The following is a 19,239-nucleotide window of genomic DNA, read 5'->3' as shown; positions in this document are numbered from 1 at the left end:
CTTTATTTATTTATTTATTCCCATGCTTTCTCAACAGATAGTTGAGAAAGCATGGGAATATAACAAAGATCTATACTTAAGTTTTGTCGATCTCAAAAAGGCATATGACAAGGTGCCAAGAAAGAAGCTATTCAATATGCTACAGTTATATGGTGTCAATGGGGCATTATTTCAGTTGTAAGTCAGCAGTTAGAATTGAAGTACAGGAAGATGGTTTAGTGTTAATTCTGGTGTGAGACAAGGATGCACATTATGAAGGAAAGTGGTATTAAACATGATATCAAAATTGGAGATGTTAATGTCAGCTCTTTGCTTTATGCAGACGATGTTATACTTCTAAATAAATCCACTACAAGTCGGCAAGATTCCCTGACGAAATTGAATAACTGTTGTAATAGATATGGTATGAAGGTCAGCAATAAAAAGACAAAAACAATTAAAATAGGCAGAATCGATGAAAATGTCAACTGCGTTTTGAACGGAGAACCTGTGGAACAAGTAAAACATTTCCACTACTTAGTTGAGTAGTGGAAATGTTTTACTTGTTTCACAAGTAAAACATTTAGTATATATGCAGAGGACATCATGCGTGACGCATTGGATGAGCTCAGGACAGGAATTATGATAGGAGATAGATTGATCAGTAATCTGAGGTACGCTGATGATACAGTACTCCTTTGTAATGACATGGAAGAACTAGGACTAATTCTTGACAAAGTTAATAAGATCAGAAGTTAACAGGATGAGATATGGGAAGTAATGAAAAGAATGGGTTTTCCTCAACACACTATCAGGTTGATAGCTAACTTGTATAAGGAGCAAGAGGCCACAGTAAGTACAGCTGTTGGATTGACTGACTGGTTCAAGTTGGAAAAGGAGTTAGACAATGAAGTTTACTTTCTCCTCACTTGTTTAGTATATATATGCAGAGGACATCATGCGTGAAGCATTGGATGAGCTCAGGACAGGAATTACGATAGGAGGTATATTGATCAGTAATCTGAGGTACGCTGATGATACAGTACTCCTTTGTAATGACATGGAAGAACTGGGACTAATTCTTGACAAAGTTAAGAAGATCAGTAATAACAGAGGACTTCAACTCAATTCTAGCAAGACAAAGATCATGGTTCTCAAAGGAAAAACAAACAGAGAAGCTCTTGAGAAACAAGTGTATCTTAATGGAGAAAGAATTGAGGAAGCAGCAAGTTTGAGTACCTGGGATCCATTATTAATGTGAAGAATTGCTGTTCAGAAGATGTCAGAAAAAGGTTAGGAATGGCTAAAACAACAGTCAGAGACCTGTCTAAAATCTGGAAGGATAGATCTATCTCAATGGGAACAAAATTGAGGATTTTAGATGCAGTTGTTTTTCCAACAGCGACTTATGGATGCAAGACTTGGAACCTAAAGAAGTCAGATAAGAAACGGATATCTTCTTTTGAGATGTGGTGTTACAGAAGGCTGTTGAGGATATCATATACTGAAAGGCGTACAAATGAATGGGTGTTAGAAAAGATTTGTAGAACTTTAAGGCTCCTTAAGGATATTGACAGAAGAAAGTTAAAATATTTTGGACACATAGAAAGGATGGAAGGAGGACTTCTCAGAACAGTAATAGAAGGTAAAGTTCCTGGAAAAAGAGGTAGGGGTAGACCATCAATGAGATGGATGGATGGCGTGTGTGGAGTGACTGATCTTCAGAGAGTTGAGGCTGCCAGAAAAGCAAACAACAGGACTACATGGCGAGGCCTGGTGTAGAACATCACCGATCATCGGAGTGACCGTATGGCATCTGTAGATGCCCAGTGAACATAGAAGAAGGCACGATTTTTAGTGAAGATGGTAAATTAAATATGGAAATAGACAACAGAATCAACAAAGCTGGTATAGTAGTAGGAAGTCAATTGAATAAATTCATATGGAATAAAAAAGAAATTAGTTGGAACACTAAATTAGCTGTATACAAGACAGTGTTCAAACCAATCTTAACTTATGGATCTGAGAGCTAGATCAGAAGTAAAACACTTGACCAAAGACTAGAGACCGCAGATATGAGAGTCCTGAGAAAGATTATAGGTGGGAAAAGATGGCATTAATGGCAATATCACATTAAAAATGAGTATATCACGAAAGAACTTGATGTTGTCAGCATCCAGGAATGCGTTAGCAGAGCTAATCTCAGGTGGTATGGTCACTTAAATAGAATGGGCGAGGAAAGATTAGCAAAACAAGTGTTCTCTGCAAGGTTGGCAGGAAAACGATCCAGAGGAAGACCAAGATATAGGTGGATTGATACTGTACAGAGTGCCTTAGACAATAGAAATATAAGATCTGATAATGTTGGAGTCTTCGCAAGTAACAAACTGATTTGGGGGAAAATTGTAGATAAGAAGTTAGTAATGATGTAAATTTTTCATGTAGTACTATCATATCCTGTACACCCCTTGAGGGTACATGGCAGGAATTTGATGATGATGGGATGGCAATCATAAGACAAGTGTTCATAAGCCACATATGTTGTAAGTTGAAGACTGACTGAGAGAGAGAGGAGTTATATAAAACATTATTTTTTAATATATTTATTTATTTAACTACTGATGGATATATAGAATATTGAAAGTGATACAGAAAAGGAATCTTAGTTTAATAGTTAGATTTTGAATCCATAATAGCTTCAGAATATCAAAAAAGTCAATTGCTGACCTGGTTGGCTGAGTGGTTAGCAACTTGCAGCCTGTTGGCTGGAAGTTCAAATCCTACTATGGCCATGGATGTTTGTGATTATCTTTAGGCAGAAGATGAATCTCATCACCTTGTTTGAGACCACTGCTGCGATCATTGGGCACCTGAAGTTGCTTGAAAAAGTTCCATGTTTGGTCTCTAAGAGGAAGGTTTCCTGACTATGTAAAAAATAAATATATATAAAAAAATACAAAAATTATATATAAAATTGTTAAAAAAAATAGAAAAAATCCTTAGCCATCCATGGTACAAAATGTAGTATAGCTTTGCAAGTAACCTTTCTTGGGTGGGAGAAATATTATACAAGTTCAAGATCAAGATAAGTAAACACAGGGCAGGCACTAATGATATGTTTAATGGTTTGGGCTAAATTGTCACAATCACAGTATGGAGAGTCAGGCTATTTCCATTTGTGGAGCATCTGTTTGCATCTCCTATTCTAATCCAGCTAAGTGTAGAGCACAGATGTCTTAGAAAGTCAAAACGCTTTAGTCTGGTAGTTGGATCAGAAATGTGACATGTAAGTTAGAGGTGTGTTTCTGCCAATATGGTTTCCAGGTAAATGTGATATCCAGGGTCGGCGCTACCGACGGTGCAAGTCATGCATTTGCACGGGGCGGCAAAGTTGGCATAAATTATACGGAAAATAAGGGAGAAGGGACGGCAAAATATGTTACTGCATGGGGCAGCAAAATTCCTAGGAGCGGCCCAGGTGATATCACAGAATTCATACAACATTTGCAGTTCAGTAATCCAGGTAAGTTGTTTAGATTTCAGTCTCCTAGTAGCTGAATGAGAGATGTCTTCATTTTGTCATCTGTCATTCAGAGAAGCAATCTTTCATTTGCTCAAAATATTGCTTCTCTCATTGAGAGAAGCAATATTTTGAGTCTTGAAGGCCAGTAAGTTGGTGCTGATTTTATTTGTCCAGAAATAAATCAGCACCAACTTACTGGCCTTCAACTTACTGGTTGAGATTAACATCAATCAGCAAGGTGTGAGTACTGTTAATCCACACTGGGGATCTGTATTGTGCTGTGGAGACACTAATGCACAAGCCATTGTGCATATTTTTTTGTTATCCGGAAACCACTGCTCTAGAGAGCAAACATAGAACTTTTTGCCACTTGAGCCTTCATTAACTGGGTCAGTAATTTCACACAATAGTGAAATTCATCCACAACTAAAGACAATTACAAAACTCCATGTTCACATTGGTACTCAAACCACAGTCTGTTGGTTAGAGAACAGATATGCTAACTATTTGTTCAAACAGATTGTCATATATAAATATATTTTAAAAGGATTTTAAATTAACTAAAACACACATATATATTACATCATTGCAGTTGATCCTCAATTTAGTAATAACTCCTGACCAGTGTTCCTCAGGTATACTGTTACTAGGGAAAATTCACTATAGCAAACTATTCTTTGATCCCTATGAATTTGCTAGAGTGAGAGCCCACTAATTATATCATCTAATTGATATATATTTTTTATGGCAATTAGCAATCCCATCAATAATGAAGGCACTCATGGATTGGGTTTCATCTAACCTATGAATTGGCTCTCCTTCTGGAAAACTCAGAGGAAGCAGAGAAATAGTTTGTTATAGTAAATAGTTACAGTGAAATTTTTATTTTATTTTATTAAGCATAGTATTGTATCTATAGAACTTTGCTTAGGGCTTTTTAGTAGTTTGTGGTGAGGAAGTTGTTATAACATTATTCACTATATGAAGGTCAACAGTATTTGAGAGAATCTGTTAAATTAGTTAACTGGTAAACAATTTTATCAGCAAGCCAGTTACATTCAAAGCAATGATGCCATTTCAATACTAAATAATTGTGTTTTTTTGGGTTTTTTTTGGAGAAAGGAGAAATTATAGTGAGAACACTATTAATATTATTTTCATTTCTCCATGGAATCATAAGGTTTGTTGTGGGATAGATACACAAGGCCTATCATAGTTTGCCATAAACTAATTCTCTAACATTGCACTGACAACTCTGGCATCCTATTGCTCTAAATCCCCACTTAAGCATAAAAATTTAGTCATTACATGCTTGCTAACCACACAATTTATTTCCAGGAATGACTTCTTGTGCTTTCCCCCCCCCTCCTTTCTCTACATTTTCAGCATCTATCATATGGTATACCATTAATTAATTATGTGACACCTCCAAGGCCTCATTGCAGCAGGGCTCTTTACTCTACACATCTGACCATCTCCCCTCACTACTAAATTCTAATGCTACATACAACTACCAACGTACATGTCAATAATGTACATGTTTTTATCATATCTTCTCATCAACCAAATTCTGCAACCCACAAACTTATCTCTCTTCATAGGGAATATTTCATAGTTCTATAATAAATTTAGTTTAATCCTTTATCCAAGTGTGAGCAAACAATGTTTGCGCCTGAAAGTATCTTCAGGACTGGGGTAAGGTGGTACAACACTACGGCAACTTGTTGCAAAGGTGGAGCAATATACCAACACTCCTGTCTCAGTATCTCCTATAATGCAAAACACATCTCCTTGCGGATATTTCTAATGTTATGCATTAAGGGAAGGGCCACTACCCAGACTAGTTTCGACCTTTATTGAGGTCTCTTCAGTGGGAGCCAGGCCCAAGTTGATATACCAGGCAGAAGCATTAGCAGGTCATCTCTACCTATAAGGTGTTGTACCACCTTACCCCAGTCCTGAAGATACTTTCAGGTGCAAACATTGTTTGCTCACACTTGGATAAAGGATTAAACTAAATTTATTATACTCTAACCAAGTGAAAAATAAACTTTCAACATTTCATAGTTCTGTTACTATCTCACCTAACTTGGAATCTTTCTCCACCATTTCCTCGTTTTCCCAGCAAATCCAGACAAGTTAATTTGACTGCAGCATGAGGGACGTGTCAATGTCCCTCATGCTGCAATCAAAAGTAATGCCTCCATTTTGATTGTTACTTATCCAAAAGAGATATGCCAGTGAATTAAATGCAAATGCAAAATAGACTGAAGTGATGAAAGTTAGCATAAATATTAGTGCAAAAGACTATGTGAAAAGCAGAGTGAAAGCTTGTGAGACAGAGAGTAAAAGAACATGTGTATGATGAAACAATTAAATGATACGGAAGAGAAAGGAAGTAGGAAAGCAGAAACAGAAGCAAAGTAGATGGCAGAATGAGAGGAGGCAAGACTATGGGAGCAACAGAGCAAAATTGCTGGAAAATAAGATTTCATGAAAGTTATTAAAAATGAGGAATATGTGAAGTGATATTGGACGTTTAGTGGACACAAGCCTGAGAGAACAAAAGATTAGAATGAAAGAGAAAGAGGTGATGAATACTCAAAAACAGTGTGTGAAGATTCCATTATTAGAGGTTTGGTTAATGAGAGAGTCCATGAGGTCTGCTTTCCAGGAAAGAGAATGAACAAAATAATTCAGTTTTGAACATGAGGAGGAAATGAGCAAAATAATTAGTGGTAGCTGTGGCATGAGGGGAATGTAAAGATAGATAGAGTGAAAAAAAAAAAATGGTTTAATGGGAAATTTATCAGCATGTTGCTGCGGTATGATGACAATGACGATATATGGGTTTTTAATGGCACAAGGACAGCAAAAGGTCTTACTATACCATATTAAAGGTTATAGCAATACACAAGATAAGACTTTCACAAACATCCATGCCTGCAGCAGGATTTGAACCAACGACCTGTTGGTTAGAGAGTGGGCATGTTAACCACTTAGCCAACCAGCACTGACATATGAGTTGAGATAGAGAGCAAGAATCATGAATGGTATGCTGGTAGAGCTGTGTGAGGAGAAGGGAATGCAGTTTCTAGATTTCTGGCATGTATTTGAGGGAAGAATGGAAATTAAGTTGGAAGTCTAGTGTTAATAATAATAGTAATGATACATAAAGATAAGAGAACACGAACAAAAATATAATTATATATCAAACAGAATACAATTTAAAGCTGATGAAAGCAAAAAAATTACAAAATGTTATTACCATATTTTTCAATAGATAACACGCATCCCCACATTTTCATCACTCCTTTTGATGTATGCATGCACATGCGCCAACTAGCGGTAGAGTTAGGAAGTACAGACAGAGGATGGAGGAATTCTTTAAAAGCACTTGCGTTGCTAGTAGCAGTGGTCGATTATTCCAAACAGCCTGTTTTAAAATATTTCATAAAGTAAATCATTATTTGTTTATATTTTGTTATTGGATCTGAATTACCCATGGAAGACAGAAGTACTTCTCGGAGGAAATCATACACAGCACAGTTCAAGCTTGAAGTGGTAGAAGTAGCAAAGGAAAAAGGGAATCATGAAGCTGGTAGATTGTTCAGTGTTGGAGAAAGTAGTGTTTGTGAATTGCAAAAGGCTGAAACAGTGCTGAAATGTTTACATACGAAGAAACGTGCTGTGAGGTTTAGAAGGTGCTTGTGACCAGCCATAGGAAAAAACTGTTTGATTGGGTTGTTAATGAAAGAGCTAAAAGGTGAGAATATCTACTGTCTGTGTGTTGCAGAAATCGAAAAAAATTGCGCAATATGATAATATAAAGGATTTCAAGGCCTACCCATCGTGGGTTTTTGGATTTATGAAGAGAAACAATTTAATTATGAAATTTTGGTTGGAGAATGTGTGGCAAAAAAGAAAAATGGCATTTTTCAGCCCAAAATCTTTGTTGGTGTTGGATTCATGTAGCACACACACGATAGCAGAAGTTAAAACAAATGTAAGTATTCCAAATTGGCAGTCATTCCAGGTGGTTTAACAAAAAAACTCCAACCCCTTGATCTTGCAGTAAATAAACCATTCAAAGACAATTTGCGGGCTAAGTGGGAAGACTGGATGATGAATGGTATCCATTAATATAACAAAACAGGGCAGATGAAAAGAACATCATATAAAGATATAGTTACGTGGATTATAGAAAGTTGGGCTGCTGTAAGTGAAAACTGTTAGAAATGGTTTCATTAAAGCACAAGGGAATGCAGTGGTGTCCGGTGACAATGATTATGAAGCTGAAGAAATACCAAACGAAATTTTTATTGCAATTGATTCTTTCAATATTGAGTCTGATGAAGAATTTTTTGGATTTGAATAGTGTAATGTTCAATAAATATTAAGTAATACTTCTACCTTAGTTTTGTTATTACATTTGATTTACCTCTCATACCTTTCAAATGTATACCATGCATGCTCATTTTTAACGAATTCAGACTTTTTTGTATAGATATTTCGCACTTTATCTATCAAAAAATACGGTAGTATATATAGCACAGAGGAAAGAAAACCAAAACTAGAAACTGAAGAATTTTATGAAAATTCTCAAAGTGTAATAGAGAAAATAAATAAAAGAAGAATATATATATATATATTAATTAGAGATTTAAATGCAAGAATTGGCAACATGGCTATTCTAGGTATATGTCTACAATTTAATGACATTGTAATAAAACTTGAAATAATAATAAATAATTATTGAAAACTGAATAAATTTATAAATTAAAGATGCCAAGAAATTATATTCTTGGTTTAATCCTTTAGTCAAGTGTAAACCTGAAATATTTTCAGGACAGGGCAACTCTTATATAGAGGCTAATGACTTCACATCACTTGCCTTAGTACCCCATAATGCAAAGCATATATCCTTACGGACATGTATAATGCTTTGCATTGTGGAAAGGGTCAATACCCAGACCAATTTCAACCTTTATTGAGGTTCATGGTTTAATCTTTTATCCAAGTGTTAGCAAACAAAGCTTGTGCCTGTAGTATTTTCATAAAGGATAAAACCAAGAATATAATTTCTTGGCATCTTTAATTTATAATATGACTAAGTGGAAAAACTTCCAACAACCAAATAAATGTGCTACAGTTTTGTACGAATTATGAGTTAAGAATAAGTAATACATTCTTTGATCATAAAATACATCAAGTAACAGAATACATGAGGACAAAAATCTGTAATTGATCACATCACTAATAGAGAAATCATGTCAGAAAAAAATTATTCATCTAAGAGATGTAACAGCAGATATAGGATTTTTTTTTTTTCTTATGGAGAATCCATGCACAAGAAGTTGGTCAACCTGTAGTACACTAGTAACCAATAAGGAACTTGTTCACATATGACTTGAAAAGCTGCGTATTGTATTCCTTGGGAAACATGTGGTGAGGGACTATTCCAGAGGGTAGCAGTGGAAGGGATGAATGAAGAGGAGAAATTTGTTCTGTGGATTTGGAGTCAAACAGTGAAAGGGTGTTGGTTTGCATTTGGATGGATTTGCAAGTGAGTGAAGGAATTATTAATGCCAATGCTGATGAACAATAGCCATAGAAGTATTTATAGAAGATGTAGGCTGTATAGACTGAATGCCCGTGCAGAAGTAAGTGGAGTATATTAGAGAGATAGAAGGAGCAATCAGTCAATCTAACTGCTCTTTTTCTGTATAGAATCCAGTATTTTTAGGGAGCTCTTAGGGGCACACCCCAGAGAGAAAGCAGTAAGTTGGGTGGATTTGCGATTTGTATAGGATTAAGACCCATTTGGAGTTAAAGTAATGCTTTGAGTGAAAAACAAGTGTAATTTTTTGGATGCAGAAGAGACAATATTTATGATATGTTCATGCCAAGAGAGATTTCAGGTTAGAGTTATTCTTAGAAGGTAAATCTCATCTTGAATAAAAATATGGGTATTGTCAATGGTAAGATTGGAAGAACAGGATTCTGTTTTGTGGGATAACCTCTGTGTTATCCCATGAGGTTATCCAAACCCCCGCTGATGAATACTTTGAAGATCAGAATTTAAGGTAGTAAAGATCAGAGTTCTGCAGGTTGTGGTAATTTGTGTTTTGGAAGGTTTGTCAAAAAGAATAAAAAGAAAGGAGGAATTCAATGTGATGTCATCAATAAAACTGTGTACTGTATTGGGTCAGCTGGAGTAGATCATTTATATACATAAAAGGAGGAGAGTGGGCAAAAGAACAGAGCCTCATGAGACCCCAGCATTATTTGTAAAGATAGAAGATAAGGAGCCATCACTTTAAGTGAGTGCCCAGTCAGAAAGCTGGCTACCCAGTTGCAGAAGTCAGGGGCAGATCTAATGATGGGAGTTTACTTGTTAGACCTTTGCACCCAACTCAGTCAAAAACCTTGGAGATATCTAAGACAGCTACTTGAAATTCACCAATCCTTTCTTAAGAGCAGGTTTCATATGGGTTAGTTTCTAGACTGCAAGATAGATGCCAGTGGAATAAGAAAGTGTAAATAGGTGGCATAGAACAAAGGTCAACTCTGAAGCACAGACCTTTAGAACAACTGGAGGCATGCCATCAGGGCCAAGAGACTTTATGGTATCCAGTTTGAGCAAAACTTTTTTTTTTTTTTTAATCTCTTTTTAGTGAAAGGTCAAATGTGGCATTGAGTGTTTTGGAATGGTTGGAGGAACATTTACCTTGGTCAGCTATGCAATAATTGGAGGAGAAGTAGGATGCCAGGAGGTCTGATTTTTCTGTGGGTAATGATGCAAGCAATAGAACCATCTGAGTGTAATAGCAGTGGTAGCAGCATTGGGCAGAAGTTATGGCTAATGGCTTTGGCTAGGAAGTGACCATAAGTAAGTTCTTGGAAAAATAACAGTAATGAAGACATTACAGAATAAGACAAAATATAATATACAGATAATAAAGTATTATCATTATCATCATCATCAGACCTCCATAGTGGAATGCACTGCCTGACAGTGTGGTAAGTGCAGAAATTTTGGATGATAGGCACAGTTTGTCTTTTTGCCAAAGAGTATGGTCCCACAATAAGTCAAAAGACTCATCCATACAGCCATCTTTTTATACCCTTGTCTCCCAATTCCATGAAAATCCTCCTCCACATTAAACTGGTACCAATCCCTCACCAACTTGTACATCTCAATAATATTTCCCTCTCCTATTTGCAAAGCTCTGCAAATAGTATTCCCTTAGTCTTTTTTCATATCACACATTCCATAGATCTGATACCAATTTAGTGAATCTTCTCTGGACCCTCTCTAAGATATCCTCATCCCCTCAAAAACCAGGAGACTAGATCTGTGCACAGCAGTCTGCATGTGGTCTGATTAAGACCTTATATGAGAACCATAACATGTTTGCTTCTGCATATACTCCAGATGATGACCTTAATGACCCTGAAGGCCAAAACACGGGGTGATTATTTTGGTTTATATTCAGTTGAAGTCATTATTCTAACTTAGTAGTTGTCTCCATAATTTATTAGAATGAAGGATGATGTTAGCAGATGACACTAGTAAACTGGTAACTGCTACAGAGGACATAATTGAGGCATTCAGAGAACAGTTTATCAGAGTATTTCATTCTCATGAATGCAGCATCATGAGAAACTTGTGTGTAAAGGATGTAATGGAGGAGAGACTGATGGTGAGTGAGCAGGAGGCATGTGAGGAATTAAGTAAACTTGATGTTAATAAGGCAGTAGGACTTGAGAATATATCATTACATCTCGAAGGAATGCTCCAGGGAATTAATGGCACACCTGTTTAACATCAGTCTTGCAACAGAGAAAGTCTCAAAGGAATGGAAAGAGAGTAAGATTGTTCTACTTCACAGAGGGAGGGATAAGACTCTGGCTACAAATTATAGGTTAGTCTATGTGTCTGGTGATGCAGTTAAGATATTAGAGAGGTTAGTGAGGACCAGGATTCAGAAATGGATCGATAATAGTAGTAGTCTTTATGATTATCATTATAGATTTGTTAGAGAAGCTCATGTTTTTGCAGTCTAGTTACATATTACAAAAGTAACAAATTCACTGGATAAGCAAGAAGCCTATATGGTAGTATACTGTACTTTTGACAGGCCTTTGATAGATTGCAACATGACAAAATGGTAACTAAATTGAAATGGATGGAATTGGATAAAAAACTAGTCAGCTGAATGGCTATTTGACTGTCAGGTCAGGTCAGGCATCAGCAGGTTGTGTATGCGGACATGGTATCCCAAGATCACTAGCAGAGCGCTGCAGGGATCATTATTGTTTAATTTATATGTTAATGATATTGGGACAAGTTTAACTGGAAATATGCAACTGTTTGCAGATGGTACAAGGTACAAACTAAGAAGGAGCAGAACAGATTGTGGCCTTATAGGAGGATCTCAGTAGGCTGGGTGAGTGGACAAGTGAGGGGAGCTGTCAGTTGAATGTTGCAAAGTGTAAGATCTTGAAACTTAGTAGGCAAGAATGTGATGCAGAGTATACAGGTAATGGGGAAAATTTGAAGAAGGTGGAACTTCCAGATCTCTCCTCTTGGAGAGATCTGGAAGTGATGGCAAATAGAGACTTGAAGTTTAGGTGTAACATGGTTAAAACTCTGAGAACATCACAATAGATTATGGCATTGATGAGGAAGACCTTGTCATATAGAAGCAAAGAGGTTATGCTTTCCTTGTATAAAGCTTTGTCAAACCGCATATGTTCTACTGTGCACAGATCTGGTCTCCTGATTTTCAAGAGGATGAGGATATCTAGAGAGGGTCCAGAGAAGATTCATTGAGTGTCAGCTTTACAGAATGTTGGATATGAAAACAAGGAAATACAATTTATGGAGTCTTTTGAATAATAGAAGAGGGAATATGATTGAGATGTACAAGTTGGTGAGGGATTATTATTATTAACCGTGTGGAGGTCGCAGCTGATCTGACAGATACAAACAAATTGTTTAATATAAATATTCTTACACATATCCAGTGTATAGCTTGGAGGTCATGACTAGCTGTGCATGCATTATGAGTGATATTTCACACCGTTTGTGCAGTCAGTTTTGGTTTAACACTTGTTATGTAAAGGTGTGCGATATTTGATAGTATTGTAAATTGTATCTGAGAGATACTATGACCGCAGATGTCAGTGTAGTATTGGTTTAATTTTTTTTATTATTATTATTTATTTACAGTTGAAAATGGCTGGAAAAATATATTGATTGGATAATCCATCAGTTATTGAAGAGATTCAGCAAATATTACTCGAGTCTGATGATGAGAATGAAACCGAGTAATATTTGCAGCAAAAGTGAAAGTGATATTCGATAGTAAATTGTATCTGAGAGATACTGCAATCTCTGATGTCAGTATAGTATTTTTTTAGTTTTTTTTTTGTTTCTTTTTTCTTTGTTCAATAATTTCTAGATTGTAACTGAAAATAAATAAACCATCATGCATTATATTTACAGTGTTTTTTTTATAGTTTTATCGCATTTTAGCACATACTAGTAATGAATGTATCTCTCAGATACACGCTACCTCAGCTGCAAGAAATTTATGACCACGACCTCCACGGGGTTAAGAGAGACCACCAGAAAGTCAGGGACTCATCAAAGGAGGCCACATATTACACACACTAGCTATAATAATTGATCTTGAATTTATTGGCATTGCTTGCACATACAACATTCAATGGCAATCTATTCCCAATTCACCTACATTCCTCAATACCCTACCTATCCTTGCATCATCAACAAATTGCAGTATGTTGCCTGTAATCCTTCCCAACATCATTAATGTATACATTGAATAACAGTGGACCAATGACTGATCCTTGTGTTACACCTGATTACCTTAAATCTTGCAGACTCATATTCCCTGTATACCACTTTTTTGATATCTGTCAGCCAGCCATCTTCTTATCCAAGCTAATATTTAATAATCCAAACTCACATTCCCCAATTTATAAAACATTCTTCCATGCTGTATTTTGTCAAGCCTTAGTGACATCCAAAAGTATCATAGTGTGTGTGACCTCCCTTTGTTCAACTCAATGATAACATTATTATAGAATGTGATCCAGTTGCTTAAAACATGACTTTCCCTTAGTAAACCCATGCTGTTATTGCAAAGTAGAGATTCTCTGTCAACCCATTTCTGAATGCAGCCCTAACCAACTTTTCCAAAATCGTCACCACCACTCCTGAGATAATGATTGCTCAGTAGTTGGATACATCAGTCTTTGTATTACCCTTGTGCAATGGGATTACCATACATTCTTTCCACTTCTTCAGAATCTTCCCTATTTTGAAACTCAAATTATCTGAATTCACATTCACTTTGTGCAACAGCTCTAACATATCTCCTACACATAAACATTAATTTCTTCATCCAGTGAAGAGGTAGTAGTGAGCTCTATGTTGTATAGAATAGGTTGATAGCTTTTAGAAAAATAAACACTCATTAGTTGAACAACCTCTTCTGCATCTGTCATCCCATCTGCATTCAGTAGAGTTATTCTTTCATATTCATTCTTTCTTTTACTTGCAGCATAACAATATAATTCCTTAGCTTGCAAAGCCAGTTTCTTTTCATATTCAGACTTAGCTTTCCATACAACAGCAGTGACTCTTCTAGCCTGTTGCTTATCATTTTCATAACAGACACAGTATTCCTTTCACATCATCATTTTCTTAATAATAATAATCTCTTGCTTAATAAGATTACACATCCATTTGACTCCTATGCTATTTATTCTTTGAACTCTTGGGACACATTCTGATATTGCATCATTTAAGCATTTTTTGAATGCTTCCTATGCAATGTCGATATTCTTTCTGTTTGGCAACTGATACCATCATGCTGAACTCTGTATACTTCTCAGTTGGTCATAATTTCCTGCTTTATAGTTCAGCATGTTACCTTTTCTGAATGTAACATTGATAAACTTAGCCACTTCCCAAGCGAGTACTGCACAATCAGTGTCACCAATTGGAGGCAAAACAGTTATGTCTTTAACTGAAATCAAATCTAACACTGTTTTCCCTGGATTTCCTTCTGTTATTTTGTACTTCAGGAAGTTGTCATGCAAGAGCTCAATAAATTCAGTTTCATTATTCTCATGTGATTTACCCATCATATTTACTTTGCGATGCATTTCATCACTAGCAACCAATCCACCAGGTTACTATGTGTTTGATCTTGTTAGATTCCACCTCACACGGATAGCTTCAAACTCACTGCCAGGTGATGAACTGTTACCAGTATTACAATCATAAGTCTCAACACCGGATCTAAGTCATCTGATATCATTAACAGCATGCCCCCTCCTCACCTATCCTTCGTAAAATTACTGTACCCTTTATACTCGATACCAGTTAGTATGTCTGATTCTGATACCAGATATCACTAATGCCTATAATGTTCCAACCAACTCAACTCCTTTGTTTCTGAGATTGTTACCAGATTAATATCAATGAGATTTTTGATAAAGTAGAGGGGAAACATGAGTAGAAGAAGAAGAAGCAGTCATACCTGGAGCTAAAATTGTAAGGAGGGTGTGAGCAAGAGAGTGAGGAGATTCTTTGCATGGAGAATGGGTTGGTGAATAGAACACATTGCCTGAGAGTGTGGTGAATGCAGAACTATGAATGGGTTTAAGGCACTGTTTGATAATCTTTTTGTTTGACAGTGGATATCCCATGAGTATTTTGATTACTTGGAAGTCTGATGTTAATAATAATATTAATTTATGCAACAGTGGAGTTCTCCCTTTGGTACATCTGATTTTAATTGCCTCTCTTGGATTATTAATCATGCCCATTGAATGTAATCTTGCACTAATCTTCCTTTTTTTGTTAATTAAATAATAGTTTCTAAATAAAATATATCACATGTACACACACACACACACACACACACAGCTACAGTATTATGGTGCATGTACATTTCATTAGTTATGTCTTAATGAGTAGGTTTTTCCTTCTTTTGAGGGATGTAGTAATAATTTTATTTATGCCTTCAGTTAAGAAGCTAATTAGGTTATGAAGTTTAAAATATTTTGATTGCTTATTTTTAGTTGGTGTGTGGTTTCATAGCTTTTCTTTATCCTGGAGTAAAAAATATGTGGAGAAGAAACTACTTGCCTTTGCATTTATATTTTGGACTTGCCATTTTTATTTTGTTTGTTGTGACTAGCCAATCAGGAATTACAGAAAAAATACATGCAAGGCTGTAAGTAAATATTTTTAATTTTATTTATTTGAAAAGCATTGCTTACTTTAATGGTTTAAAATTGAGTAATCACTTTATTGGTTTTAGAGTGCAGTTTTAATCATTTTTTATACTTTTCTAGCATTTAAATTTAATCCAGTTAAAACATTTTGAAATAGCGAGAAAAAATGTTTTAACTTATTTATCATTAATGGTAGTACAGGAGATCATTAATGAGTGATTAAGTGATTTACTGTATGGTGGAGGCATGCATGACATAATATTTAGAATATTGACCTTATAAGAAGATCATTGCAGAAATAGGCAGATTATTTCAGTGAATATAAAGTTTGGATAGTTGTTTGGAGGATTTTAGTTTGAGTGATAAAGAAAGGTGAAATTGTAGAGTTGTGGAAATTATAAGAATATCTCATTTGGTAATACAGGAAATGTAACAGTAAAACAAAATGGTCATATTGTCTTTGAGTAGTCAATGAGAATTCAACTGTTAGAACATATACAAACATACTCCGGTAATTTCAGGAGTAGAGTCCAAAAGACGGCCTGTGACTAGTGGTGTGCCACAGAGTTCTGTTCTTGGACCACTACTGCTCAATTTGTTCATTAACGATATAGGAAAGGATCTGAGAGGAACTGTTCATTTGTTTGCTGATGATGCAAAGTTGGGTAGAGCAATAGTGAGTGCACAGGATGTCAAAATTTTGCAGGATGATTTGGATAGTTTGGAGGACTGGGCTAAGGAGAATGGATGTCAATTTAATGTGGCAAAATGTAAGGTTATGCATTTTGGGGTGAGAAGATTAGCAGCAGTATATCACATTGGTGGAACTGTACTCCAGGAGATTGACAAGGCCAGGGATTTGGAGTGTTGGTGGATAGGGGGTTGAAGTTTAGGGGGCACATTGCAAAAGTGGCTAAATCAGCTCATCAAATCACTTGGTTGCTGAAAATACTTTAGCAAGCAGAGACAAACAGGTTATTGTTCCTCTGTATCGAGCCTTGATAAGACCCCTTCTAAACTACTGTGCCTAGATATGTGCACCAGGATTTCTTCTGGATGGGGAGGAGGTGGAGAGGATCCAGAGACGAGTGACCAAGATGACAGCAGGACTATGGAATGATCCTTATGAGAACAGGTTGAAGATTTGTGGGTTGCAGAAATTGGTTGATAGGTGGAAAAGGGAGTGATATGATTGAGACATTCAAATTTCTGAAGGGTTTTTATAAGATTAATTCAGAAGATATTTTTGAGAATAGGACTGGTGGCAGGAGGACTAGGGGCCATACATGGAAGCTGGGCAAGAGTGTGGTTAGCAACGGTGTTAGAGCTAGGTTTTTTACTTGGAGAGTGGTGAATGAGTGGAATAAGCTGCCAGAGTCTGTTGTGGGTGCCATGACTGTAAATGAGTTCAAGGCGAAGTATGATAGATACTGTGTGAATGTCGAATAGTTGTTCTTGACATGATATTAGGGCCTCCCTCGATGAGTCTATGGACTCCTTGGAGTTGCCCGTAATAATAATAATACAACATGTTAGGTTTCATACCACTGAAGTATAGCAGATCACTGCCCCCACCTTTTTTTTTTATTGCTTGTAGACATATATAATGGTTTAATGACATTTTTAAGCAATCGTGCGTGCGTGTGTGTAAATGATAATAAAGTATTTATTTAAGGCTTAAGGGCTTATAGAATGATGATCAGTTTGTCATCATTCTATACCATTAAAAATTTTTTTTAAAAAATCCTTAAATGCAATAGTCCTATTGTTGCATTTAAGGATAACTGTGCTTTAACTATTGTAGCACTTTTCACTTCACTAAAAACTTTCTCGTTTCTTAACAACTATAACAACAGTAGTGCAAGGCAAGTTAAGCCTTGCATTCTCTGATCAGATATACCTTTCTTTACATACTGCCTAAGATAGCTGTTTCTCAAGAAATTCATTTTTCACTATTATACTCACCTCAATAACTTCCTAAAATCCATCCTTACTTTCTCCTTATGTCCAACCCAAGTATTTCTTCCCACAACCACTACTAACCCTCTTGCTCATTTACTGTCATAACCAAAGCATCAGTTATCTTGCTAATTCTTCTTCCTGGAAAATAGACCTTGTAGACTCTCATTAACTACACCTCTAATAATGGAAACTCCATACACTGCTATTCTCAAATCATTCATCACCTCTTTTTCTCTACTTTCCTTCATTCCATCCTTTTGTACTATGTCATTTCTTCTCACCAAACATCTTATATCACTACACATTTTCATTTCATTCTGTCACTCCTACAGTCTTACTTCCTCTCATTCTGCTATTCCTTTTTTTTTGCTTTCCCGCTCTCACTTGTTTCCGTTTTCTCATTCATACTTTCTTTTTCTTCCATACTATCACTTTCATTTCTTCATTCTTTCACACCCATGGTCTTCTTTGCTTTTAGTCTGATATTCATACAGTTTTTTTTCACCCACATTTAGGGTGAAAAAGACTGTATGTATGTATTTAATGCAGTATGTATGCATATCAATATTTAAAAATGTGGTGGGTGCAAGACTGGAATGTGTATGTGTGCATAAATTGTAGGCAGTGGGAGGTGCTGGGACCTAAATGCCTTGATCTTGGGATTTAGCAGCAGCCCTGTTAATGCTTTGGAAACAAGTTATTTTCAGTTTATGAATGCCAGTAGTGTGTTGGAGGATGGAGTGAATGTTAAAGACCCTCATATAGATTTAGCTTTGGGTAGTTTAGCAGACAGAGATAGTTTGTTTGATGGCCATGATTGTGTTTGTGAATGTCAGTTGAAAGTAGAATATGTTGAGAGAGAAATAGACTCCAGAGAAAGGAGATGGAAGGAATGAAGACTGAGTTGAGGAGGGTGAATGAAGATCTTAGGAGAATATAGAGATCAGCTATTTCAAGAGGAATGAGAGTAAGTGTAAGAGAATGGCATCAGAGAGCAAGGGAGAGAGAGGAAGCTGAGAAAACAAGAAGAAGAATGAAAATAAAAGGAAATTGCAGGAAGTCATGAGAGTGTAGAAGCAAGGCATCAGAGAACAAGGGAGAGAGAGAGAGGAAGATAAAAGAATGGGAGAGACAGTGGAAAAGAGGAAATTACATGAATGAATCTGTTCAGTGTCATGTATGGAGATTCAATGATTTGGGGTGTGCAGAGTACTGCTTGCATGGTGAAACAATAGAAAAGTGTAGAGGAGATGATAGTAATGGTTGGGATGAATGACTTGAGATGTAGCATGATTCGTGTGGCACAAGATTTGAGTTTGATCTTAGACATATTTCTGCTGCACTATGTCCGATGAAAGATAGTGTGCATGTCACCCCAGTATGATAATGCAGAGTGGAGTAGAAGAGCAATGATGATGAATGAGATGATAGCAAGAATGTGTAGGAAATGAGTTCTGGAATATGTCCTGGGACCATTGCTATTCAGTTTTTATGTC

The 19,239-nt window shown here is 36.2% G+C and overlaps 1 protein-coding gene across 6 annotated transcripts in view; it reads left to right on the top strand.

Annotated features, from left to right (window-relative positions):
* LOC150107207 (ferric reductase SjCytb561-like) overlaps positions 1 to 19,239 on the top strand; it is an 86,779-nt gene that overhangs the window by 53,274 nt on the left and 14,266 nt on the right. For all 6 annotated transcript variants that reach the window (XM_090391058.1, XM_090391059.1, XM_090391060.1 and 3 more), the window contains exon 4: positions 15,626 to 15,780. In XM_090391058.1, coding sequence (XP_090247184.1) covers positions 15,626 to 15,780 — 155 coding nt within the window. The remainder of the gene's footprint in view (positions 1 to 15,625; positions 15,781 to 19,239) is intronic.

Source organism: Typopeltis vanoorti, chromosome 4 (genome assembly GCF_054136105.1).
Source record: "Typopeltis vanoorti isolate ZY-2024b chromosome 4, IOZ_Tvanoo_1.0, whole genome shotgun sequence".
NCBI classification, from domain to species: Eukaryota; Metazoa; Arthropoda; class Arachnida; order Uropygi; family Thelyphonidae; genus Typopeltis; species Typopeltis vanoorti.
Note: the sequence above shows the minus strand (reverse complement) of the source record. Positions and strands in the feature narration are given on the sequence as shown.